Source organism: Macrobrachium nipponense, chromosome 6, assembly GCF_015104395.2.
Source record: "Macrobrachium nipponense isolate FS-2020 chromosome 6, ASM1510439v2, whole genome shotgun sequence".
Classification (NCBI taxonomy): domain Eukaryota; kingdom Metazoa; phylum Arthropoda; class Malacostraca; order Decapoda; family Palaemonidae; genus Macrobrachium; species Macrobrachium nipponense.
Genome location: NC_061108.1, coordinates 83153905 through 83181725, shown reverse-complemented (window position 1 = coordinate 83181725; position 27821 = coordinate 83153905). Strand labels below are relative to the sequence as shown.

Genomic DNA, 27821 nt, shown 5'->3' with positions numbered 1-27821 from the left:
TGAAGAATTAAACAAAGATTGGGATAATATTTTCGTAAGTGATGACATAAAGGTAAATACGGAGATATATATAAAATATTAGAGAAAAATAGTGGATAAATATATACCGAAGAAGAAAAATAAACATCAGTCATGCATACCAAGAGACAGAAGGATCTTGTTCCAGAAAATCAGAAAGTGGAAAAAAAGGTCCATAGCAAAAAAAAAAAATGCATGGAAAGTTATAGAACTAAAAAGTAAGATAGAAAATGCAGAACAAAAGATTATACAATCAAAAGAAAAATGAAAAACGGGACTTGGAAGAAAAAACCCATATTAAATATCAAGCAAAATCCCAAAACTATTATACTTACTATGCGAAGAAGATGAATAAAAGAAGAATAGAAATAGGTCTAAGAATTGAAGGGAGATTAACGAATGAAAAAAATGGAAATTTGCAACATACTGGCAGAACGATATAAGAGAGAATTCACCCCTAGAATAGATAATGAAGATAATGATATAGAAGTAAGGGATGAAAATAGTGAATATTTAGCTGACATAGATATTAATGAAGCTGATATTGTGCAGGCTATTAATGAAATTAAAAATGGAGCTGCTGCAGGGCCTGATGGAATTCCTGCTATTTTGTTAAAGAAAGTAGTTCATTCTATCGCAAAGCCACTTGCAATATTATTAAGACAAAGTGTAGATACAGGCAAGATTTATGATGAGCACAAATTAGCATATATTACCCCTACTTTCAAAAGTGGATCAAGACTAGAGGCAAGTAATTATAGGCCTGTGAGTCTAACATCACATATTATGAAAGTGTATGAAAGGGTAATGAAGAAAAATATTATGAAACATTTAATAAAAAATAATTTTGTTTAATAAAGGACAACATGGTTTCGTACCCGGAAAAAGTACACAAACAACTGTTAGTCCACCGTGAACATATTCAAAATATGAAAAGCGGAAATGAAACAGATGTGGTTTATTTAGACTTTGCAAAAGCTTTTGATAAAGTAGACCATAATATATTAGCGAAGAAAATTAGAAAACACAATATCGTGGATAAAGTAGGAAGATGGTTAAAAGAATTTTTACACACAGAAAACAGATAGTTATTGCAAACGACGAGAAATCGGATGAAGCCAAGGTAATATCCGGTGTGCCGCAAGGTACGGTGTTAGCTGCAATACTGTTTGTTATTATGATTGAAGACATAGACAATAATGTTAAGGATTCGGTAGTGAGTAGTTTCGCAGATGACACAAGAATAAGTAGAGAAATTACTTGTGATGAAGATAGGAACGCTCTACAAAGAGACCTTAACAAAGTATATGATTGGGCAGAGGTAAATAGGATGGTATTTAACTCTGATAAATTTGAATCAATAAATTATGGAGACAGAGAAAGAAAGCTATATGCATATAAGGGACCTAATAATGAGACAATCACAAATAAGGAAGCAGTTAAAGACCTTGGTGTGATGATGAATAGGAAACATGTTATGCAATGATCAAATAGCAACTCTGTTGGCAAAATGTAAAGAAAAAATGGAATGTTGTTACGGCACTTCAAAACAAGAAAAGCTGAACACATGATTATGCTTTATAAATAGTCGTAGTCCACTTGAATATTGCAATATGATATGGTACCCACACTATCAAAAGGATATTGCACAAATAGAGAGTGTACAAAGGTCCTTTACAGCTAGAATAGAAGAAGTTAAAGACCTTGACTACTGGGAAAGACTACAATTCTTAAAATTATATAGTCTAGAAAGGAGAGAGAGAACGCTACATGATAATTCAGGCATGGAAACAGATAGAAGGAATAGCAGAAAATATCATGGAACTAAAAATATCAGAAAGAGCAAGCAGAGGTAGATTAATAGTGCCCAAAACTATACCAGGAAAAATAAGGAAAGCACACAGAACATTAATCCACTACGCACCAGCATCGATAATGCAGCGTCTATTCAATGCGTTGCCAGCTCATCTGAGGAATATATCAGGAGTGAGCGTAGATGTGTTTAAGAATAAGCTCGACAAATATCTAAACTGCATCCCAGACCATCCAAGATTGGAAGATGCAAAATATACCGGAAGATGTACTAGCAACTCTCTTGGTAGACATTAGAGGTGCCTCACACTGAGACCTGGGGCAACCCGAACAAGATGTAAGGTCTGTAAGGTAAGGTCTCAACACATCCCATTGTGGAACTTCATTACCATACAAGATATGTGAGACGTGGAATAAACTGCCACCAGAAGTTGTAAACAGTGTGAAATTTAAAAGAAAACTAGATAAAATCATTAGGACACTGTGAATGCACACTAAAACCTGCTCCTACAGATAGTGAGCACATGGCGTAACTAATGTTTTTGAATAAATTGGTCACTTGGTATTGCTAGCTGTGTGTGATTTCTCAGTAACATTAATTAGTTGTGGAACCTGAGCAGTATTTTTTTGTTATTTTTGTGTGGCACCACCAGTGTTGAAGATGGTAACAGGCCTTTCTTTTTGAGTGAAAAGTTGTAACTAGGGTAAAAAACCGTAGGGTCCAGAGTGGACCATGTACGATCAGCTTGGACAATCCCAAAAAAGTACATTATAACGCATCCTGACATCGGAGATGGGCATCAGTCGCGACTTGTTGCTGGTGAGAAACTGAGCTAAAGACCTCTACTCTCCTTTCGAAGTAAGTATTTTCTACAAAGTTAGAAATTAAGGCCAAATTTTAAGATTTAAACAGAGGGTAGTGAAAACGGTGTCAAACGTAGTGCAAATCTCACCAAAACACTTTCAACATTTTTACTTACAACTCGAAGTATTTAGAAGATTGACGCCATCTTGATGTTTACGGAGTCGCTGTGTCAATAAACTAACCATTTCCTGTGATAAATCCGCACACCACTTGTACCCACAGACGCTGGGGCACTTTCATCACAACAATCGGAAAACTTTCCCTCACCGAGTAAACAACTGTTTTGTAGAAGACGACGACGAAGAGTGCACTTCGATAATTTTTTAAATAAATAGTAAAACATCAATATTTTACATATTTATGATGATTAATTTGAAAATATTCGTTATTGAAAAAGTAACTTGATTCTGACTCAAATTTAAGTAAGTAATTATTTTTTTGAATTAGAACGTTCTTTTAAGTCCTGTATTATGACGTCACGACATCTTGACTTTCATACCTATTGTAAATAATTGCTTTACTCAACTTTCTTGCAGAACAGTTTACCAGTTATTCATGCAGATTATCAGCTTTTCATGTAATTGGTATAATCGTAATGCGCATATACTATATCTTTATTATTTACTTTTTGGATATATGAAGTTGTTTTACTGCCAGATTATCACCGTAGTGTGACGTAATCGTTTTTGGTCCCTGCGCCTCTGTTTTCGCACCATAAGAAATTATGGGGACGAATTTGCAATGACCAGAAAGTCGTTAAAAGAGGAAAGTTACCATTGAGGGGCATATGTTTTGATTGAGAAAAATACAAATGTATTCAATAGCTAGCTTGTAAAAAATACTTGATTACAAAAAACTTGATTGACAACTAAGCAGCATACCTACTATGGGTTTCAGAGACAGTGCAAGCACGTTTTTGGGCAATACCTATTTCTGTAACGAACACTCGTATCAGAACGAGATTTTGCTATACTGCATTACACACCCCTTCCTTCTCTCTCTCTCTCTCTCTGTTGCCATTCGGTATGTGTTGACCCTCCAAACTGGGTATAAGACTACACACAAAACGTTGAAATTGGTGAAATTAGGCTATGTATTGGAAGTACGTATATATACATAAATATTAAAGCAATTTTATCATTATTGCATTACTATGACAACTAGAATTCATGGAAACAGTTTATAATAATGAAACGGCGTATGTGTGAAGCCTCCACTAATGTGGCAACGATGATTTTGCCATTCTTAGCATGCAAACATTAAAGGTTACATTTATTTCTGGCATATGGTTATTAAAGAAATTCAAAATACTAATATAGACTGAAATCAATGAAAAGTGCTAGCAAAAACAAAAAAGCAAAAAAAAAAAAAAGTATGTATATAATTCACTTATCCGTAGTCATTCGGCAGCCAGATGTACGAAAACGTTAGAAACATTTGATTGTATCTACTTTCGAAATATCTAATTTTTCGGGGTAATTTGGTTGCACAAAAGGGATAATATACATGAATTAAATTAAAATTTTTAAATAACAAAGTAAATTTGAACTAAATAACGAGTAAAGTAAACAATTTAGGGAATAAAACTTTGCAGTTTCGTCGTCTGCTGTTCGTAACTGTTTGTGGCGCGCGCGCTTAGGAACCAGGAACAGCAACTGGTTTAAAGTGCAATGTGGAGAGAACTGAGACCAAAATGTGTATAATAACAATCAAATAAGCACTGTGGAGTTTCAGTTGTGATGGCAGTAAGGATAAATCCACCGATTACAAAGGTAGAATGAATTCAGTTCAAAACCATGACCCCGGGAATAAAAAGTTTCATACTTTCATAATATGGCAACCAAATGTTTTTTTTGTTTTATGCTGATTACAACTGCAATCTTGAGTAAGATCAATAAACGTTACATTCATATGCTAACATTGTTCAAATGATTGCTGGGAAGGCTGGGAAAGATGATTTTCGTCACTGTTCAAAACCTGTACATCCCACGGTAGCCGCAATATTGGATTTCAAAACTGCCTTGAAAATGAAATTTTCATTATTAAAATGAAGTTTTATTGTATACTTACCGAATAATTTAGAGCCGTGATTTCCACGAGCGGCAGGATACCTAAATTCAAATTTAGCGCGTCGGCGTCGCCAACACTGGTGGTGATGACGTCATCTCCCTCCACTCGCGGGAGAACCAGGTACAACTGCCCAGGTGAATCCAATTCTTTCTGCCCGTCCGTCCACCTAAGGGGAGGAGGGTGGGTATAATCATAATTGTTCGGTAAGTATACAATAAAACTTCATTTTAATAATGAAAATTTCATTTTTATTGTAGTGTCTTACCGAAACAATTATAGAGCTGATTACACATTTATGGAAGGTGGGATGTCATGGACCACTAGTATTTTTAAATGGTTACATTTATTGCAATACCAGTAAACACTAAGGTGTCTGTTGTACCTTACCTTGTAAGAGAGCTACAGCAGACTGTTACTGCCTCTGGCTCGGTGCTCTTCTTACTATTGTAGAGGAATTGGAATTTGACCAAAGTTAGGCCTCTACAGGAGTGGGAATCCTTCCGTAGTTCAAGCGAGTCAAGGCTGACTGACGGAGGATAGTAACAACAAAGATTGCCCTTGCCCTGGGCTAAGACCAGAAATTCAATCATACAAAACATTTGTCACCAACACCAGATTTAAAAACATATATACCCACCATTGTAAAATCTGACCTAACAGACTGGTGAGTATCCCAGGTACTCAGTACCCCCAGCTTCCCTTGAACTCGACAACCTATTCAAGGTGAAAAGTTAGCATAGAGGTGACGACCCCTGTGCCGTTTCTCCCAACACCATGCCAGAAACCGCCACCGGACCTAACGTTTTACAATTCTCGAAAACCGTTTCTATCATCTTTGAGATAATGACTCGCAAAAAAACCGAAATTCGATCTCCAGAACGTGCTCTGAAGAATCGAAGCTAAAGATAAATTCTTTCTGAATGCTAAAGAAGTTGCCACTGCTCTAACCTCGTTGAGCTTATAAACTCTCAGAACGGAAAGATCGTCTCTCGGACTGCGAGTGAGCTTCCTGGATAAGCTCTCTAATAAGAACGAATATAGCATTCTTAGAAAGAGGACGAGAGGGATTTTGAAGCCGAGGTCCAGAGCTTAGAAGATTGTCCTCTGATACCCTAGTGGCAAACAGATACTGCTTAATAGCCCTGACTGGACATAAGAGCCTTTCTTCCTCCTCATGTCCAACCAAATCAGATAAGTTCCTTACCACAAAACTCCTCGGCCAAGGATTAGAAGGATTCTCATTTTTGGCTAGAAAGGTCAAAGATACCGAAAATACAGCATTGCCTTGAGAGAAACCGACTTTTGTCTATAGCGTGCAATTCGCTGACACGCTTAGCAGAAGCTAGTGCAATAAGAAAGAGTGCCTTCTTAGTCAAGTTCCTGAGTGAAGCCGACTTCAAAGGCTCAAACGGTGGCCCCTTGAGGAACTTAAGCACCACATCTAAGTTCCAAGCCACTGTATCTTGCGGGAGCTTAGTGGTTTCGAAAGACCTAATGAGGTCCGACAGATCTGAATTGGAGGAAATATCCAAACCTCGATGTCGAAAAAACCGAAGAGAGCATGGCTCTATATCCTCTGATCGTCGAAGGAGCCAGTTTCTTAGAGTTCCTAAGAAATATAAGAAGAAAATCTGCTATTTCTGTTAAAGAGGTCGCAGAAGTAGAGACTTTAGCACTTCTACACCACTCTCTGAAGATTCTCCACTTCCCTTGATAGAGTTTTGTTAGAAGACTCTCTCCTACAACGAGACGATAGCTTCTGCAGCTCTTCTTGAAAATCCTTTCGCTCTGACAAGATTCCGGACAGTCTGAACCCTGTCAGAGCTAGAGCGGACAAGTTTTGGTGGAACCTCTTGAAGTGAGGTTGTTTGAGAAGCCACTTCTCTGGAGGAAGAAGTCTGGGGAAGTCTACTAACAACTGGAGAAGGTCCGGGAACCACTCTTTCCTGGGCCAAAAGGGAGCGATTAACGTTAGCGTTACATTGCTGTGCGACATGAACTTGTTCAGCACCTCTCTTATTAGACCGAACAACGGAGGGAATGCATAATCTTCCAGACCCGACCACTCCAACAGCATTGCGTCCACCGACCAAGCTAGAGGATCTGGGGACTGGAGAACAAAAGAGAGGAAGACGGTTGTTCCTCGATGTCGCGAACAGGTCTATTGACGGTCGTCCCCAAAGGCGCCAAAGTTTCTGACAAATCTTGTTGTCCAAAGTCCACTCCAGAGGTAACACTTGCTGTTGACGACTTAACTCGTCCGCCAGGACCGTTTCATTCTTTCCCGGAACAAATCTCGGGACTAGCTGAACCTTCGCTTTTCGACCACAGGAGGAGATCCTTGGCTATTCGTTCGTACAGAGAGAAAGACCTGAGTCCCCCCCACCCCGGTTTCGCACGTACGAGAGAGACCGTGGAGTTGTCGGAATGCACTGCCACTACTCGGCCTTCTACTAAGCTCGAAACTGTCTGAGCCCTAAGAAAATTGCTAACAGTTTCCTTTACATTTATGTGGAACTTCTTCTCCTTCTCCGACCAAGCTCCTGAAGTCCGTTGATTTCCCAGTAGGGCTCCCCACCTGTGTCCGATGCGTCGGAAAAGAACTGTAGGTTCGGGAGGATGGGTCGTAGATCTAACCCTTCTTCCAACCTTGCTCGAGAGAGCCACCACCTTAGGTCCTCTTTTATTTGATCTGTGACAGGAAAGGTAATCGAGTCTGGTTGTGTCTTCCTGCACCAAGAGGCTCTCAGGAAAAACTGCAGAGGTCTCATGTGCAGTCTTCCCAACGTCACAAATTTCTCCACTGACGTCAATTTGCCCAGGAGCCTCATCCACTGATTGGCAGAACGTTACCTTTTTGTCCAAGAACTCCTGAACTGTCTCCAGACAGCCTTGAAACCCTCTTCGGGGACAGAAAAGCCCGAAAAACTTGAGCAGTTCAGAATCATCCCCAAATAAAGGATGCTCTGAGATGGAACCAACTGGGACTTCTGTTTGTTGACCAGAATTCCTAACTTTCTGGCAAGATCCAGAGTTGTTCCAAGGTCCTTCATGCACCGACTCTCTGATTCCGACCGGAGAAGCCAATCGTCCAGATAGAGGGAGATTCTTACTCCTAATATGTGTAGCCAGCTTCCTATCGGGGATAGAACCCTGGGTGAAAAACTTGAGGAGCGGTCGCTAGTCCGAAGCAAAGCGCCCCGAAACTGAAACACCTTGCCTTCGAACATGAACCTCAGGTACTTCCGAGATTCGCGATGTATCGGAATGTGAAAATAAGCGTCTTGCATGTCCAGAGAGACCATCCAATCCCCCTGTCTGATGGACTCCAGAACCGACCGACGTGGTCTCCATATGAAATTTTGTTTTCTGGACATGCAAGTTCAGGGCGCTCACATCCAAAACGGCCTCCAGCCCCCCCTGATGACTTGGGAACTACAAAAGGCGATTGTAAAAGCCTGGAGGAAAATCCCCTTCTATCTGTTCTATCGCTTCTTTGAGAACAAGCGCTTCCACTTCTGCGGCTAGCGCCAGAAATTTGTCTGAGCCCGGAGAGTATGCCTGGAATGGGGAATTGGGCACAGGTGAGAGCGAGGGAGGTGAAACGAGAGGAATACGATAGCCGAATTGAGTACTTGCACTACCCAGGCTTCTGCTCCTCTGTTTTCCCATTCCTCCCAAAACAGAGCCAGCCTGGCTCCCACTGGGCGTTCATGAGCACCGAGCTTCATTTGGAAGGTTTGTTAACCTTGGCCGAGGCCTTAGACTGAGGTCGCAAATTCGTTTATTTCGGCCGAAAGAAGCGCTTGGGTTTTCTCCCTCGAAAAGGCGCTTGGGCCAGAGGAGAAACCGAATGGACAGTCTCCACAGGAGCTTTAGGTCTCTTAGTAGACTGTGCCAGTAAAATCCGAAGTAGATTTCTTATCTAGCGCAGACGAAATGACAACACTACATCGTCTGGAAAGAGGTTATCTTTCACAAAAGGAGCAAACAAGAGATCAGACTTCTGTTGGGACGTAACCCTTTTAGAAGCAAAGGAGCACCAAAGTTGCCTTTTCTTAAGGGTACCAAAGGCGTGAGCGAAGCTAACTCATCCCATCCATCCCTAATGGATTTGTCCGCACAGGACAGAACACCAATCCAATCCTCCGCTAACTCCTGGGAAAGAGAAGGACAGTCTTCGATCTTGGCCGCTAAAGCGCCAATAGTCCAATCAAGGAAGCTAAAGACTTCCAAAAAGTTTACATTGATTCTTTACAACGTGGTCCAACTCAGGCGCTGTAAAGAAAAACTTTCGCTGCGTCGAAAGCAGATCTTCTAGAGGAGTCGATTAAACTGGAGAAGTCTCCCTGGGAGGAGGCAGAAACTCCCAGAGAAGGAGCCTTTCCCCAGTTACAGTAAAAAACCTATTACCTCTTACGAAGCAACTTAGAGGGAGGGTAACGCAAAAAGAGCCTTCCCTAAGTCTCTTTTCTCATAGACATCCATTTCTCCGTCTCTTTCAACGAATGTCTAACCGCTTTAGATAGAACAAGTTTTGGGAGGAGAGGGTCTGAAGTTTTCCTCCTCATCAAAAAAGTCGAAGTTGGGGAGCGCGGAGCCGCTTTCTCAAAATAATCTGGATAAGATACCAGAAGAAATCTAAGGAGACGTGAATAACACGAGAGGTGATGTGAATCCTCCTCCTCTACTTCTTCTTCATTCTCCGATACCGCCGAAGAAGTAGACGGAACTACAACCGGATCTGAAGGTTTCGAACCACCCTTGGACTCATTCATCCAGTTGTTAACATCTCTAACTGCTTGCGCAAAGGCGCCAGAGACGAATCAAAAACAGTTAACGTAGGCTTGGAAGAGCCTAAATGTTCAGCAGGAGGCGGAAAAACTACTTGCGCCTCGCTCGGAGCCGCCGAAATTCGAGGCGAAACAGGCGCAATCAGGCGTAAACAGACGAAAAAAGCGCTAAAGAAACACCCTTAGAACTGCTAGCTACAGCGCTAAAACCACAATCTCTACTAGTAGATGGCGCCGAAAAAGGCACAGATTGAGGCGACGAACGAGCCGCTAACGGCCGCGGCGCAACCCTCCACTCTCAGGCTCCTTGCTACCGCTTGACTGGAGGAGGCGAAGAATCGGCGCCTGAACGCCTCTTTAAGGGACGCGAAACGGGCGAATCTCGCCAAGAGCGCCGCGCGACCGGAGACGAATCGCTTGAATCATTCGAAAGGCGTCTGAACCGAACAAAACACCTTTCCAACGCTTAACCGAGCCCTGTTGAGTCGCAACAGGCTCAACAAGAGAGGCGCCTGTCTGTGGGCAAATCCCGATCGACTCCCTTGGACTTCCGGTATGTCTTCTCCCCGGTGCGGGGAGCTGGACAGTGACCTTTGTCTAGGAGACGTGTCAGGACAGACAGACGCACCCTCAACTACACTCTTACCTGAGGTCGCTTTCTCCAAAAAACGTCTTAACTGAATTACCAAGTTGCAAAACCGTATTCGCTAGTACCGAAAATTTCTGATCTAACCTCGATTCCAGACTGGCAATGGTGTCGGAAGAAACTACACGGGAAGCCGGAGAAGTGGGATTAGTAGGAGGAATAGGAGGTGTAGTTAAAGGAGACATAACAATTTGAGGAGAAACAGAAGGAACAGATGCATCGCAAGACGAAGCAGAGCTAAGTCTACTTTCCCTAAGCGCTGCTTTTCTAATTCTGTCTTTAGCTAATTCTCTCCGAGTATGAACTAAAAAACTTCCATTGAGAATCAGTCCAATCACTACACTCGTTTACATGTTCGATCTGCTGAACAAACCTGTCCCCTACACTTAACACATTTAGTGTGAGAATCATATTCTAACTTGGATAATCTAGTTTTACATCCTGAGATGCAAAACCTAACTCCCGACGGACTAGAATCCGACATGGCAACGCCTAAATAAAAAGCAGAATAACAACAACGCCAAAAAAAAGAGTACTTCACCAATTCGAAGATCAATTCCACCAGAAAAAAAAGCGAAGCAAAGTCATCCAACCGCACCGACCACCGATGTTCACGGACGCCGGCAGGAAAAGAATTGGATTCACCTGTGGGCAGTTGTACCTGGTTCTCCCGCGAGTGGAGGGAGATGACGTCATCACCACCAGTGTTGGCGACGCCGACGCGCTAAATTTGAATTTAGTATCCTGCCGCTCGTGGAAATCACGGCTCTATAATTGTTCGGTAAGACACTACAATAAAAACATATTTTACGAAGAGCTCACATGCTTATTTTAGTTCGTATGGGGCTTTCATATATCACATTATGTTGACGAAACTTCAATTTTTTGAATGGTATGCTTGGAGTTGTAATTGTATTCTTGTTTCACCATTTAAATATCGAGTGAATAAGACCTGAAAACCGTGATAAGGGTTGGTAGTCGCTGGTTTTTGCCCCTAGTTAGAAGGTATTGTAATTTACAAATATTTTGAAATGCACTTTTAGGTTTTATTTTAAGTGGTTGGATGAGGTTATTACTTTTCATACATTTTTTTACTTTTATTTTGTTCTTTTGACATGTCCATTTTGTGTGTTTAATGTTTGTATGTACTGTCATTCCTTTCCTAGCTTTTCATATTATTGTGTTTTTTATCTTTTCATTCTGGTTAATTAATTTGAATATTTCTTATTATTTAATCATGAATTAATTTGCATTTCATTAAATTTCTCAAAATTGAATTATTGCTTTATAATTTGAATGAATTAATTTTCTTGATAAACTTTGGTTTAATTTTGTTTTCAAGTAATAACAAAATTCCACGAGATGTGAATTTCACTTATAATTTTTGAATTTAGAAATAAATTTTTGTATTTAAAATTTTTATGAGTGTATTATTTACCACCAGTATTAGTATCAATATGACAATTTGTCCAAAATTGCATTTTTCCTAACTATACAAACCTGAGTCCTTTTACAATAGGAAGGTTATAGCGGCAGCTGGATAGGAGTCGTAAGCTTTCGAACAAGGGGTTCGGTAGTTAACTGCCTGTCCGACAGGCGCTCGCGCGCGCGACTGGGAGGTAAACAAATCACTTTTGCTTTTGGCCCAAGCAAAAACTGGCAGAGTGAGGGGTGGCATGAGGTTGGGGTTGCATATGTGTAAAAGGACCTCAGGTTTGTATAGTTAGGAAAAATGCAATTTTGGACAAATTGTCATTTGTTCCGACACGGCATACAACCTTCGGTCCTTTTACAATAGGAAGACTCACTTCTTGGTGGTGGATCTTAGTCTTTTGTGAACAGACTGGTGTTCGCCCAACCTTGGAAGCCTCCCTGGTCGTAAGAGCGAGGGAGGGTATCCAGCCTCTGTCCGATTGATCGGGGTGTGCACCGCAGGATCAATGGTCAGACCTCTGGACCGAGTACTAAGAGAGAGGCAAGCGTATCTCTTCGTACCAGCAATGTAAGAACTTGTTCCTGTACAGGAGCAAATATAAAGTCATGGATTTGACTCCTATAGGCATCCACTTCCCCCCCCTTGTAGGAGGAAGTGGTGGATATTCTGCTCCCATCCCTAGTGAAAGGGATAGGATGGGGCTCTGTCATATAGCTCACCTGCATCTCGTCCTCATCCAGCGTAGTGACGACCGTGGCCCTCTGCCCATAGGTAGAGGAGGAGGAAAAGACGGGAAGAGGGAGCCAGTCACTCACTCATTCCACATTCCATCCCCACAGTCACACCAGGACTCGATGCTGTTTCAGCCTGCGAGGTCTGGGTTTGCTACACAACTTGTTGAGAGCAGCCACCCACGGGTCCCAAGGAAAAGGAGGTATCCAAGGACCTGTGGGCAATATCCCGAAGGTAGGAAGGCCGTAAAGGTAGTCTGGTTAGACCAGACCCCTGCATTCAGTACCTGCGCACGGAGAAGTTCTTACGAAACGCCAACGAGGGGCCAATACTTCTGACTTCGTGTTGTTCGTCTGGGACGGGTACGTACGGATGTCGTCACTACCATCAGCCTCATACGCCCTCCTGATGACCTCACGCAGCCAGAATGAAAGAGTGTTCTTGGATACTCCTTTCTTGGTTACCCCGGTGCTAACGAAGAGGGCGTCGACTCAGGCCTGAGGTGTCGAGTCCTCTTCAGATAGCGTCGTAGCGCCCTCCCAGGACCAAAGCAGCATCTCATCCGCATCATTATCGGTGAAGTCCATTAGGGAGGGAATCGTGAAACGACTCGAACCTGTCGTCAGGGATCGACAGTTTCTGAGTCTTCGCAACGAAGTTCGGGACGAAATCGAGCGTCACAGATCCCCATCCCCTGGAATGTCGTACATCATGGGAAAGACCATGAAGTTCCCGTACTCTCTTCGCCGATGGCCAGGGCCAGCAAGAAGAGGGTCTTGAGGGTCAGATCCCTGTCTGACGACTCTCGGAGTGGTTCGAACGGAGTTCGAGTCAAACTCCTAAGGACGAGAGTCACATCCCACGCAGGGAGCCTGAGTTCCCTGGGTGGGCAAGACCTTTCGAAGCTCCTCATGAGCAAGGAGATCTCGAACGAGTTCGAGATGTCCAATCCCCTCAGTTTCAGGACGAGCGCCAAGGCGGCTCTGTATCCTTTGACTGTGGGGACTGAGAGGAGTTTCTCTGGCGAACGAAAGAAAAACGAGGAAATCCGCTACCTGCTGAAGAGTGGCTCTGAGAGGAGATAGACCCCGTCTACGACACCAACCACAGAAGACGGCCGACTTTCCCTGGTACCAGCTGCAGAGGACTGACGGACGTTTCCAGCCATCTCTGTTGCTGCGCTACGAGAAAAAGCCTCTCGTTCGCAAGAGATGGTGGATAACAGCCAGCCGTGAAGACGTAGGGACTGGACTGCTCGGTGGTACCGCTCGACGTGTGGCTGGGGCGAGAAGGTTGTGCCAAGGGGGAATCTCTCTCGGTTTTCTCCTGCGAGAAGAGCAGCAGGTCCGGATACCAAATGGCCTGTGGCCATTTGGGAGCCACCAGGATCATCCTGAGATTCGGGGTGACCAGTGCTCGACTGATCACCTTGCGAATCAGGCTGAACGGGGGGAAAAGGGGGGGCATAGGCGAAGAGGTTGTCCCACGGGTGTTGAAGAGCGTCCTGTCAGCTGCCCATGGGTCCGGCACGGCCGAGAAGAACACCTGGAGCTTCCTGTTGTGCCGGTTGGCGAACAGATCCACGACTGGTTGCCCCATAGGTCGAAGAGCCTTTCCACCACGTCCTGGTGTAGAGACCATTCGGTCCCTATCACCTGATTCCCGACGGCTGAGCGTGTCTGCTACTACATTCCTCTTCCCTGGAATGTAGCGTGCCGACAGCTCTATTGAGTGTGCCTCGGCCCACTCGTGCACCTGCCGAGTCAACTGGTACAACGGGAGAGACACTAGGCCCCCCCCCCTGTCTGTTGACGTAGGCCACTACCGTGGTGTTGTCGCACATCAACACCACTGAGTGTCTCACCAAGCGGTCCCTGGAACTCTTGGAGAGCGAGGAACGCTACCTTGAGTTCCAGTACATTGATGTGAAGGTGCTTGTCGTTCTCGTCCCACACTCCTGAAGTCAGCAACTCCTCCAGGTGTGCGCCCCATCCCTCGGTCGATGCGTCTGAGAACAGCTGCATGTCCGGGGGGGGAATGCGCAGAGGCACTCCTCTTAAGAGGTTCCTGTCGTCCAGCCACCAGGCTAGATCCTGCCTTATTTCCGGTGTCAGTGACACTGGAAAGCTTGGGGGATCCGTCGCCTGCGACCAACTCTCCCTTTAGCCTCCAGTGAAGAGACCGCAGGTGAAGACGCCCGTGAGGGACTAACTTCTCGAGTGACGACAGGTGTCCGATCACGACTTGCCACCGCTGAGCTACCTGCTCCTGTCAGGACAGGAACTGGTTGGCTGCCTCCCTGAATCTGCTGATCCGCGAGTCTGCGGGGAAGACTCGCCCTGCTACCGTGTCGATCAGCATACCAGGTCCTGTCATCCTCTGCTTGGGCTGCGAGATCGGACTTTTCGAAGTTCACAACGATCCCCAGATCGCGACAGAACTCGAGCAGTCGATCCCTGTCTGTAGCAACTGCGAGCGGGAGCTCGCCAGGACTAACCAATCGTCGAGATACCTCGTCAGACGTATCCCGTGCGAATGGGCCCAAGCAGACACCAGAGTGAACACTCGCGTGAACACCTGTGGGGCGGTTGAGAGACCGAAGCAAAGTGCCCTGAATTGGTACACCGTCCCGTCGAGGATGAGCGAGGTACTTCGGAGGACTGTGAATGGGTATTTGGAAATACGCATCCTTCAAGTCCACCGAAAGCATGAAATCGTTCTCCCTGATGGAGTCGAGCACTGAGCGTGCCGTCTCCATCGTGAACCGGGTCTGGCGAACAACCCGGTTCAGGGGAGAGAGATCTATCACCGGGCGCCAGCCTCCCGTAGACTTTTCCACCAGGAAGAGTCGGCTGTAAAAGCCCGGTGACTGATCCGTGACGATTTCTACAGCTCTCTTGCTCAGCATGGTCTTGATCTCCTGTCTCAGTGCTACGTCCTTCGATGACCCTGGAACGTACGACTGCTGTTGGACCGGGTTGGAGGTGAGGGGTGGCCGAGATTCGAAGGGTAATAGATATCCGTCCCGAAGGACATCTACAATCCAGGTCTCGGTGCCGTAGCGCTGCCAAGTTGCCCAATGGCTGGCCAGGCACCCCCCCACTTCCGGCAGCAGGTGAGGGGGAACGCCGTCCCTAGCGTTTCCCCCCTTTCTTCGACTTCTTCCCAGAGCCTCCACGGGAGGAGGAGGGCTGGTTACGGCTCCCCTTGTTAGAAGTCGAAGAAGACAGAGTCTTTCTCCGGGGCTTCGACGCAGCTACCGTCTTGGCCACCGAGGAAGCGCTAGCCGAGCTCTTAGAGTTGGCCGCAGTCCGAGGCTGCCCAGAAGCCTTCGAGACTGCCTGGTGTACCAGACGGTCACTGTCATCAGTGCGCCGTCTGTCCACCGCAGCGTCCACCATCTCTCCCAGAAAGAGAGACGTGGAACTCCGTAAAGGTCCGTTGCGAAGTCCCAACGCCGCTTCACGCCCGGCCGCCCTGGAAACCCGAGTAAGGACAGCGTCCCTTCGTCGGAGAACCAGGTTGGCCCACAGGTTCACCGTCTGGTGGGCAAGGAAGGAGATGGCTCTTCCCCCAGACTGGCAAAGTCTCCTGAAGGCCGAGTCATCTTCGGGAGAAATTCCCCCGGAGTTGGCTGCGACCTTAGATACTGTGAGGGACCACAGATCTAGCCAGGAGACGGCCTGGAAAGCTGCCATGGCGGTAGATTCCAGGCCGAGTGCCTCTTGCTGCGAGAACCACAGGTTCTCGGACAGGAGCTGCTGCAGAGACACACCCGGAGTTAGCCTGGCTAACTCCGGGTTCACCTATTTGGGCGGCATCGGGTCTTCAGATGGCACGTAAAAACGCCGCTGTCGCAGCAGAGGAGGTGGAAGCAGCTTGCTCGACCTGCCAAACTTGAGCGAACCGTCTTGTCCGGAGACAAGCGATTCAACCTGGTCCAGCACTGAGTCCGCAAGCTCAGAACGCGGCAAGCCCACCGTCGGTCTGGGTTCCCTCTTCGGGCCCCAGAACGACTCGAGCCGGGACGTGGGCTCGGATGGTGGGAGCGGCGATGCTTCCGCGAGGTCGTTGTGCTGACGAATCAGCGCAATAACCTCGGCAAAGTTCCTCTGGATCTCAGGAGTGACTGCGTCCTGCGGAGTCGGACCGTCCTAGTCCTTCAAACAGGAGCACCTCCCGAGACCCTCCTCCCTCAAGGAGAGGAGCAGCGACAGACCCCTCTCGGTCTCTCCAACCACCTGTGCGTACGACCTGGCTGGTCCGAGAACCGAGCTTGGTACGTACGACGACGTGGTGGGGATCCTGAGGGGCGCACCCCTCACGATCACTCCTCCGCAATACCTCGCCCCTCCCGGTGTAACCCGAGGAGGTTGAAGGTATGGGAGAGGAAGACCTGACGCTCCCATCCTCGCTCGCTGGCAGAACCAGCGGGCTTGGAAGACTGCAGGCGATCGCCAACCCGCGGTGGCGATCGAGCTGCAGACCTAGTCGAGCCGTCTCGCTTGGTGGAGAACGGCTGGACCGAGAACAGCGGCCCCGGTCTCGTGTGTCAGAGGAGCTGGTGCTGGTCGCCGTACCCGATCGCTCTCTGTGAGAGTGACGGTCAGGCGACCGGCGAGCTCCACTGTCACGGTGAGATCGGTGCGTATCCTCACAGTGCGGTCAGTTTCGCTGGCACCAGCCGTGCTGGTGCCGGCGAACGGGGGGACCTCTTCCCAGCCTCAGCCCGTGGCCGGTTCATGGACCGTCACGTCCAGCCCGGGTAGCCAGCTGCTCGCCGCAAGAGCGAGAGCTGGTCTGGTGAGAGTCGCGTGAGCGCTGTCACCAGTCTTCCGCTCCGTGCCGTGAACCTGACGCTGAGCGGACTCAGAGGTCTGGTTCCTGGCTGCACGGTCGCTGGTAGGCGACCGTACACTCGGTACCTCTCGCGAACGAGCGGCCGAGACGGACCCTGCTGCTGTGGCCGAACCACTGACAGCAGGTGAGGAAGTGCCGGTGTTAGCCGGCACTCCTCTGGTGCCCCGTAGTCTTCTTCCTTGCGGAAAGAAGAGACGGGTCCTGCCCCCGAAGGAGCAGGGTGACCAGCGGAAGAACCCCCCGTCTCACCAGAGCGAGACGGGCCCTTAGAAGTTCCCGAAGGAGACTTCTTAGGGGGGGGGGGAGGCGACCTTCTCTTCTCGGCAGGGGAGCCTTAGAAGAAGAAGGGGAAGAGGCGGCAGACGACGACGACGACGACGAAGAAGACGATGAAGACGACGACGACACCTTCCTCCTCTTCTTCTTCTTCTTCGTCAACCTTCTCAGGACCGACGTCAGATCTGTCATCCAGGACGGAGCCGGGGCTGCTGTTGCCGAAGCAACAGGGCCCGGACGCACCTGTCCGAACAGATCAGCATCGGGAGCAGCGGCGCCAGGAACAGGAACAACATCAGCAGGTGCAGGCATCACAGGAACGGCAGAAGAGACAGCAGGAGCAGCAGTGGTCAACGTCACGTCCGTGGACAGCAGCTGGGCAGGTACGGCAGGTACGGCAGACTGTGTAGGCGGTCCAGATGGGCGGACCAGCGGCACAGACATCCTAGGTACCGGTGGGAGGTCCAGGGGCGAGCTCTTCGGGCACACGAAGTCCGGTCGCGGCAGCACGGCAAACCCAGGTGGCGGCATCACACTCCCCCGAGTTACGGCGACTGGCCCCTGCACCGATGTAGTGGGTGTCACAGAGACCGCGTGCTGGGTGTACACCAGGTGAGGAGGTGAAGCGTAGCCGGGTGTTGTAAGGGTCGTGGTGGTGGTCGTGACCGTTGCATGGGTGACCGCCACGGCGCCAGCGAGATGGTAGAGCAGCCCCTGGACACTCGGCACGCCCTGCAGCCCCAACGATGCCCACACCTGTCTGAGGTCATCCTTCGCGGCAACTTCACCCGAGGAGGCAAAAGTCGGGTGATTAGGGGGATCCTCTACCCGCTCGCGCGAAGACGAACGGATAGAGGACCCAGAGTACAACTCGACGTCAGGGTATCTAGCGCCCTCCTCCACACTCGACAAGTCAGGAGAGGAGAAGGACCTAGACACCCCCCCCGAAGGGGAAGGCGCGAGACGTGGAAGTTGAGCGGGCGGCAGGAAAGAAGACGAAGTGTCCGTCACCAAAGGAGTCGCGGGAGAGCTTTCCGACGACTCCTTTGCAGGCCTTCGCTTCTTCCTGCCCTCATACAAAGTCCACTGCGCCTCCGACCAATCATTACAAACATCACAAGGCTCGGCTCGGGTGCATTCGCGCCCCCGACACCGAGCACCCAAAATATGAGGGTCTATCTCCGGGAAAGAGCGGAACTTCCCGCATTTACGCCCTTCGGTACCCGGGCATAGTCTCCGTGGGGTAGCGAGGCGAGGAGATTCCATCATTATCAATTTCAGTTGAATTAATATGAAAAGAGAGAAATGATTGTACTTACAATGAACTCTTTCATACACAAACACAACCAAATACTCAAGAAAGCAAACGACGAGAAGCGGGCAGAGAGCGTCGAACACACACGTCCACTCGCTGTGAGGCCGAAAGCAAAAGTGATTTGTTTACCTCCCAGTCGCGCGCGCGCGCCTGTCGGACAAGCAGTTAACTACCGAACCCCTTGTTCGAAAGCTTACGACCTATCCAGCTGCCGCTAGTACCTTCCTATTGTAAAAGGACCGAAGGTTTGTATGCCGTGTCGGAACAAATTTTATTTTATTTTGTTTAGGTAAAAACAAAGATTGGTAATTGTGCTGTGAATAAGGGTGATCTGCCTGAGTAAGATGGACTCAAGGCAGTTGTGTACCCTAGTGTTCTTAACACATTGTACTAGGTTACGTTAGGTTGGTAAGGATAGTATGCTAACTTACAGGTGTTAGTGTTCCTTTGGTATTTCTATAGAAGCATTCCGCATGACCGCATTATTCGTCCCCTTGAATACAAAAGCCACCAGGAATTGGGGCGTCAAATTTATCCCGCCATTTAGGGGGAGCCCTTGGGGGTTAATTACAGTCGTCCGAATAAATAGGCCTAGGTAGGTAGGTAAAAAACCGCATGGTACAGGGGTGGACCATGTACGATCAACGTGAACAACCCCAAAAAAAGTACATTATAACGCGTCCTGACATCAGAGATGGGCATCAGTCGCGACTTCTTGTTGGTGAGAAACGGAGCTAAAGACCTCTACTCCGGTGCCAGGACGCATTATAATGTACTTTTCTTGGGATTGTACACATTGATCGTACATGGTCCACCCCTGTACCATGCGGTTTTTTACCCTATTACTTAAAATTCTTGTTCAGGAGGTAAAACTGCATAGAAAAACGGCAACTGCCGCCGCGGAACAGTAATAGGGTAGAATATCACGACAGGCCAACCCTCATCACGGTGGACGGGTCTTATTCACTCGATATTTAATTGGTGAAACATGAATACAATTGCAACTCTAAGCATACCATTTAAAAGACTGAAGTTTCGTCAACATATTGTGATATATGAAAGCCCCATACGAACTAAAATAAGCATGTGAGCTCTTCATAAAATATGTTTTCAAGGCAGTTTTGAAATCCAATATGGCGGCTACATTTTGCATGGACAGTTCTCATCAGTGACGGCCACCATCTTTCCCCAGCCTTCCCAGCACTCATTTGAACAATGTTAGCGTATGTATGTAACGTTTATTGATCTTAAGATTGCAGTTGTAATCAGCACAATAAAACAACATTTTGTTGCCTATATTAGTGAAAGTATGAAACTTGTTATTCCCGGGGTTATGGTTGGAACTGAATTCATTCTTACCTTGTAATCAGTGGTTTTATCCTTACTGCCATCACAACTGAAACTCCACAGTGCTTATTTGATTGTAATTATACACATTTTGGTCTTAATTCACTCCACAGTGCACTCGAACCACATTGCTGTTCGTGTTTCCTAAGCACTCACTCCGTAAACAAAGTTACGAGCAGCAGACGACAACACTGATTATGAGATGCAAAGCTTTATTCCCTTAATTGTTTACTTTACTCAATATTTAGTTTAACTCTACTTCAAAATGTTTATTTAATTCATGTCCATTATCCCTTTTTTGCAACCAAATTAACCCCCAAAAATTACAAATGTTTCGGATGTATACTTACGAGCAGACGACGTGAGGAAAAATGGCTCATCGTTGCCAATCTAGTGGAGCGTCACACATACGCCAATGCATTTACAAACTGTTTCGATGAATTCTAGTTGTCATAGTAATGCAGTAATGATAAAATTGCTCTAATATGTATAAATACTACAAATAGATACGCTAATTTCACTTATTTCCCCGGTTTTGTGTAAGTCTTATACCTAGTTTGGAGGGTAAACACATACCAATTGACAACACTGATAAACAATTGAAGAGCGCAAAACGCCGCAAAGAATGCCGTAGTCCCCTTGAATAAGTACGAATAAGTGCTGGTAAGAGGTGGGTTTACGATTGTTGTGATGAAAGTGCCCCAGCGTCTATGGGTACAAGTGGTGTGCAGATTTAGCACATGAAATGGGAAGTTTGTTGACACAGGCGACTCTGTAAACATCAAGATAGCGTCAATCTTCGAAACATTTTTAGTTGTAAGTAAAAATTTCTAAAGCGTTTTGGTGAGATTTCCACTGCCGTAGCCACCCTTTTCAGTACCCTCTGTTTAAATCTTAAAATTTGGCCTTAATTTCTAACTTTGGAGAAAATACTTACTTCGAAAGGAGAGTAGAGGTCTTTAGCTCCGTTTTTCACCGACAAGAAGTCGCGACTGATGCCCATCTCCGGTGTCAGGACGCGTTATAATGGGTAATTCTTGAGAAAGCTTTCGCGGCCTTGTATCTCGGTAACGAGTGCGTAACTGGCAGAACACCATAGAAGATAACTTCTTCTTCATTCTAAATTATACCTGATGATACACTTACCCGACCAAAATAGGACAATTTAATTATCACACAATTTCGTTACCAAACAGGATTTTTGGTAAAGTCCCCAGTACTTCTTAATGGGGGCACGAAAGGTCGCTCTCCAATAGTTCTTCCGATCGCCGCTTGCGACGTTACGGTCGGGGGCATTTCGGAGGTTGGGTCAAAGGCATTTGCGCATGCGCCGACCAGTTTCTCGTTACTGCGCATGCGCAGGTTCGTTCTAATTGGCCTATCATATGCTCTAATTTAAATTTGATTCAGGCCAACCAATCGTAGGCCTAGGATTAAGCCCGATTCGGCTAGGTTTGCCTACATTCCCCTGAATTCGTTCATTTGATTTCAGCCCGCGAACGTAATGGATCTGTGCAACGGTTGTGATTTAACCATTGTTGATATCTCCGTTATTTCTAGGGATCGGCAGTCAACCCTCGACTTTTTTGCAAGGCATAAGGTGTTAAAGTTAACGTATAGGTGCCCGAGTTGCCTTAACTTTGTAAAATTGACAAAAAACAATCGATTCCGGTGTGATAAAGTCATAAAAAATTCGGATGATCGTCGAGCACGTTGCCGTCTAAACGTGTCTGGCTTCACTGGAACGTGGTTCGAAAGTGTTCATATTTCTATAGAGCAAGTTCTTCTTCTTAGTTTTTTTTTAACTTTAGCCGGTGTACTCAGATAGAAGTTGCACATGCCGCTAGTGTATGTGAACGTACCGTAAATGATTGGTACAACTTTTGTCGGGAAGTTATATTACATCATATTGAACATAGTAGTACTCCAATAGGTGGGCCCGGCAAAATCGTCGAAATTGACGAAGCCAAGTTCGGGAAACGAAAATACAATAGAGGGAGGTACATTGAAGGAGTGTGGGTGTTCGGCGGGTTCGAACGTGATTCCAAAAAAACGTTTATGGTCCCGGTACCCGACCGTTCACGGGAAACGTTAGTTGCCCAAATACGGAAGTGGATATTACCGGGAACCAAGATCATCAGCGACTGTTGGGCAGCATACTCCCAGTTGCAACTGGAGGGCTACACGCATGAAACCGTGAACCACTCCAAAAATTTCGTGGATCCCGAAACTGGGGCATCAACCCAGAACATCGAACGTTGCTGGAGGGACGCGAGGGCTGACGTACCTAAATACGGCAGAAGGGAGGACTCGTTCGTTAAGTACCTGGCAAACCATCTCTTCCGCCGAAAATATCCAAAGTACGAAGCCCGGTTTCACGTGTTCATGCGTGCGGTCGCGAACCTGTACCCACCTCCCGTTTCCCCCGCCGAGCACGAATTTGACGACTCCCAATAATAAGGTAAGTTAATTGATGTCTGTAAGTTAAGGTAAATGTTTTCTGGTTAAGGGTCAAAGCGTTTAGGTAGTAAATAGCAGATAAGTGTTCTTATTGGCAAGCGGAAGACAGGGCCGGTGACCATTTCCGAACATTCACTTACCCTAACAGCCCACGTGTTCGAACTGTGAACTCGGCCAAAACAGTAATCATGGCATTCTAGAAATTACTAAGTTTTTACAAGTAACAATGGATGTTAAAAATTATCGATAAAAAGGTATACTACTAGAATGTTGTAGGCTAACAGCCCATGTGTTCGAACGGTAAAACTTTACAAATGTAGTGGTCTTATTGGTAAGTCGTAGACAGGGCCGCACATCATGTCCGCACCTCCGAACCTCCGCGTAGGCTATCAGCCCATGTGTTCGAACTACTAATCTTTAACTGCATGTTATCGAAAATTAGGCCAAAACATACGTTTTTCGTGTGTTTTTTGGCGCTTCATACCTAACACGTAGCCTAGGCCAGCCATGTCCGAATGCGGGATGTTTCTTAGGTAGGCAAGAATCATCTTAGGCTAGCGTGTCAGTTTGTATGTAGAGTAAAGGGTCAGCCTCACCGCCGTTTTCTTGGGTTTCCCAGTGTTAATTGGGTTTGTATGTAGAGTAAGGGGTCAGCCTCACAGCCGTTTTCGTGGGTTTCGGTACATACCTATACCTAACACGTAGCCTAGGCCAGCCATGTCCGAATGCGGGAGGTTTCTTAGGTAGGCAAGAAACATCTTAGGCTAGCGGTGTCAGTTTGTATGTAGAGTAAGGGGTCAGCCTCACCGCCGTTTTCGTGGGTTTCCCAGTGTTAATTGGGTTTGTATGTAGAGTAAGGGGTCAGCCTCACAGCCGTTTTCGTGGATTTCCCAGTGTTAATTTTTGTCGTCTCTGTTTCCCCCCACCCAAAAACCCCGGTTTCCCAATAGGTCCCCCCTTACCGTTTTACGAAAATTACGCCTGGAAACACTATCCATTTGCCCTTTATTCTGTCTGTGTTCCCCCACCCAAAAACCCCGGTTCCCAACAGGGTCCCCCATTACCGTTTCTATAGTTATATATATATACTAATATTTAACTGCATGTTATCGAAAATTAGGCCAAAACATACGTTTTTCGTGTTTTTTTTGGCGCTTCATAGGCCGCGCAAGCTTTGTCAAGTTTTACCAAGAGGTTACCTAGCCTATGCTTATGCACCGGTACCGTCGTCTTTTTAATTCACCTCAGGATAGGCCGTTTGCCCTCTGTTATTTGCTAGTTAGGTATCTAGGTAAAAATAATAGGCTAGCCCTACTACACAGACTTTAAGATCTGAATACATGTTACTAATTGAATTCTGCAAGAGGAAATAAACTACTTTCAGATGAAAAACATGCTCACCCTCGAGGTAGATTACCTAATAACCTGATAAGCACAAGTACGTGTATTACTACTACCTACATATAATACCACTGTCAATTGGTATTGACAACGTAAACAATGCTTGGGTATGTAGTAGTAGTAGTTATGGGTCGAGGCAATGCCTTTGCAACGGCGCCTCTAATTCTTGAGTTTTTTTCTAGTTTTGTTTATTTGTTGAGCTCTTTCCTTTTTTTCTCTCTTTTTTTCCACATCAAGTATATGGTTTCTTTTCTTATTTCGTTGTTACCTGTAAATAAAAATTTCCCGACTATGTCACTTTCCTTCTCTTCATAGGGTTGCTGTAGCCCTATTGCTTTAACACGTTCTTCTCTATATGTACCACAATATAAAAGGAAATGAAATATGTCTTCTTCTGTATTACGGCAAAAAGGACAACAGGTGTTCTCATTCTGGTGCCTTTTTGCTATATTTAAATTAAGAGAGTTTGTTCTGGCTTTGAAGAGAAGTATTGAACCACTAGAATTATCATAAATTTCTTCATCTTTTATTTCTCTTTTCCACATTTATGACAAAAGGGAGCGATTTGGAAAATATCTTCTTCTGTCGCAATGAAGTAAAACAAAAGTGCATCGTAATAAGGTAAGCAGGTATTGGACAAACGAGCATGGCCGAGATAAATGAATGACAAAACCTAAAAATCTATAGAAAATATATGGCATAAGAAGAAATCAGCATAAGAAAAAACATGCTGACCAGTAGGACTACGTACACTATACTAGATTTAAACGATAGGAAAAGGTTAAAAGGGAAAGATACAAATTGATTGTGACTGTGCCGAGAAGTAATGACTGAAAACTTTGAAAATTTCTTACTCGACCGTCTAGCATATAATGACATTAGGAATACTCAGATTTGTGCAGCAGCCATAAAGAAAATAAAGAGGAATTAATGGCTAATATCCTTCTGTTTGCAGATGTGTTGAAAGAAGAAATTGAAAATAGGAAGAAATTTATGAAATACATATGGCATTACAAGAGAAAATTAACTGCAGCACAATGGAGGAATACAAACGAGCAAGGGAGCTGTTCTACACAATTTCCGCCTACTACTACTATTGTGAGCTATGCGGTGTGGCGGGATCACAAACTAAAAAAAATAAACAAATTAATAAGAAAAGAATAAAACTCTAAACACGTGCTTTTACATATACTTGATACACTCAGGGCGAGGAGCTGCACTGTCCCAACACAACAGAACTCACAAGCACAACAAATTCAACAACACAGGCACAACAACTTTTAAACACACAATATCAACAATAATTCAAACAAATTCAAAACGCAAAACAACTAGCCATCAATAATATTCCAGACTGCTGCCAAAAAAACTGACTCTCCGCACAGGCTCTGATCACAGAGACTCAAAATACAGACTAGACTTGCGACCGACCCAACAGACAACCCCTCGCCGAACAAGCAATTTGCTTGCTAACTATCCATTCGCACAAACACAAACAACCTAATAAGCCAACAACAAAAACAGCCAGCCACTCTTTCTCTCTCTCTAACGACCCTTGAGAACGTTGTCAAATGCAACTACCATAACTCCTCCATATTTCCTCCCCGTTACATCTGACAACGTCTCCTTAACACTCACATCATCCACACTAAATCACCTTTCGCAAGTTCGCAACACCCAAGGATGCTCGGAGGCAGGCCCTCTGGATCTCGTTTGAGGACCCTCATACAATCTCTCATTTACATCAGCATTCACGTCCTCCAAATCACCTCCATTCAGACTCCCACTACCTTCCTCACTATCATCCCTCCAAATCTCACTTACTATCTCATCCACACCTTCCAATTCTGACCCCAATACCTCTTCTATTTCTGCTACCAAACCACTCAGCTCATTCAAGTTCTATTAAACTCTTGCAGACTCATCCGTACTACTAACCACCACCTTACTACTCTGCTCCCTTCCTACTGAAATCTCACTCATCCCTGTTAATTCAAACATATACACGCTATACGTATCATTCATTCCCTCAAAGTCATCCGTATTACATACCTTATCAACTGTTTGTACTCTTAACACTAACACCCTTATCATGCAGTCCTCGCTTTTCCCTTTCTTTACCTTCTTCCATACTTAACTAACAGTAACTGTTGATCTCCCAGACCCATTTGCTCACTGACATTCGGCTCATGTTTATCTCTTCCAACCACTCACTCATCCACACACTAGAGGACCCACCCAACTGACTCTCCACCACAGGCTCTGATAACAGACTGACTCAAAATACAGACCAGACTTGCGACCGACCCAACAGAAAAAACAACCCCTTGCCGAACGAGCAATTCGCTTACTAACAATCCATTCACACGAATACAAACAACCTAACAATCCAGCAACCTAACGATCCAACAACCAAAACAGCCAGCCACTCACTCTCTCTCTCTCTCTCTCTCTCTCTCTCTCTCTCTCTCTCTCTCTCTCTCTCTCTCTCTCTCTCTCTCTGTAATAAATTACGACATGACAACACAAAATAAAATCCCGAAGAGGCTTTACCCAAATCTGCATACTGATGGGAAGGAGCTAGAAAAAATAGAAAAGAAAGACAAAGTCTGCACCCTTTTGAAAAGAAGGAATTACAGATTCGGTGAAAGATGTTACTACAAACATCCCAAGGTATGTCACAATTATGAAATCTATGGTAAATGTGCATACCTAGATGGCTATGAGGATGAATGCAGAGATCTACATCCAAAAATTGGCAAAAACCTAAAAGAAGGAAAAGGATGTAAGTTAAAAAAAATTTAAATATATGCACCCTGTAGCCATGAATCAAGATCAATTAAATAATCAATTAAATAATAAACTCCAAAATAGAAAAGAAACAAATAAAGAAAGGAACTAAGAACATGAGGTGAAGGAAAAAAAGCCATCACCGTGCTATGGAGTGTCAGCAAAGAATTTGCAAGCATCAGCTCCAAGATACAGCTCAAGAGACAAATACTGCATATACGATGCTAGGGGATGGTGCAGATACAGAGAAAATTGCAGATTCATACACAAAATGAATAATTATGATGAAGGAAGATCAAATATATTGGAAAAGTTGGATTTTTTAATGTCAGAATTTCTGGAAATGAAGAAAAGAACAACATACCAAAACAGGAAAGAGGCATGGGAAAATCCTTATTATTACCCATATAAAATGAAGGAGATAACACACAAACCATCATAGAGATGAATGCGCAGGGTTTAGTTACGAGTAACTCAAAAAGAAAAATAGAGTTCTTAGAAGAACTAACCCAAATTGAAAAGAAAATAGGTATAATGAATATAAGTGAAACCTGGTATTCCCAAGAGACTGGGAATGACGATCAAATAAAAGGGTTCCAAACTTATAGATCAAATAGGAAAAATAGGAATCAAGGGGGAACCGCGATATATGGGAAGACATAAAACAAGGAAAAATATGAGAAATATAGTAACTCGGAATGTGAACTAATAGCGGTAGAATTTGAATCTGAAAAATTAATGAGCATAGTAATATATAGACCCCCTAATACTAAGAAGTCTGACACAATAATAGAAAAATTGGATGATATATGTAGAAATCATAAGGACTGGACTATTCTCCTATCCGGAGACTTTAACTTTCCTTTCGTAGATTGGAAAGAACGAATAGGAGATTGTGGTTGTATTTATACATATAAAAAAGAGAATAATAGTAGTGCAGAAGATAAGAGGCAATTTGAAAAGCTCTTAGATATGCTACTAGAATATAACATTCAACAAAT

The 27821-nt window shown here is 45.2% G+C and overlaps 2 protein-coding genes across 2 annotated transcripts in view; one reads left to right on the top strand and one right to left on the bottom strand.

Annotated features, from left to right (window-relative positions):
- Nucleotides 1-23930, top strand: part of LOC135216219 (uncharacterized) — a 57629-nt gene extending 33699 nt beyond the window's left edge. The window contains exons 2-3 of the mRNA XM_064251352.1: nt 21964-23162; nt 23373-23930. Coding sequence (XP_064107422.1) covers nt 21964-22626 — 663 coding nt within the window. The 3' untranslated portion in view covers nt 22627-23162; nt 23373-23930. The remainder of the gene's footprint in view (nt 1-21963; nt 23163-23372) is intronic.
- The window catches only part of LOC135216683 (sphingomyelin phosphodiesterase 5-like), a 382932-nt gene extending 358788 nt beyond the window's left edge, over nt 1-24144 (bottom strand). The window contains exon 1 of the mRNA XM_064252090.1: nt 24091-24144. The gene's annotated coding sequence lies outside the window, so the exon portion shown is untranslated. The remainder of the gene's footprint in view (nt 1-24090) is intronic.
- Between the last annotated feature and the right edge of the window lie 3677 nt (nt 24145-27821).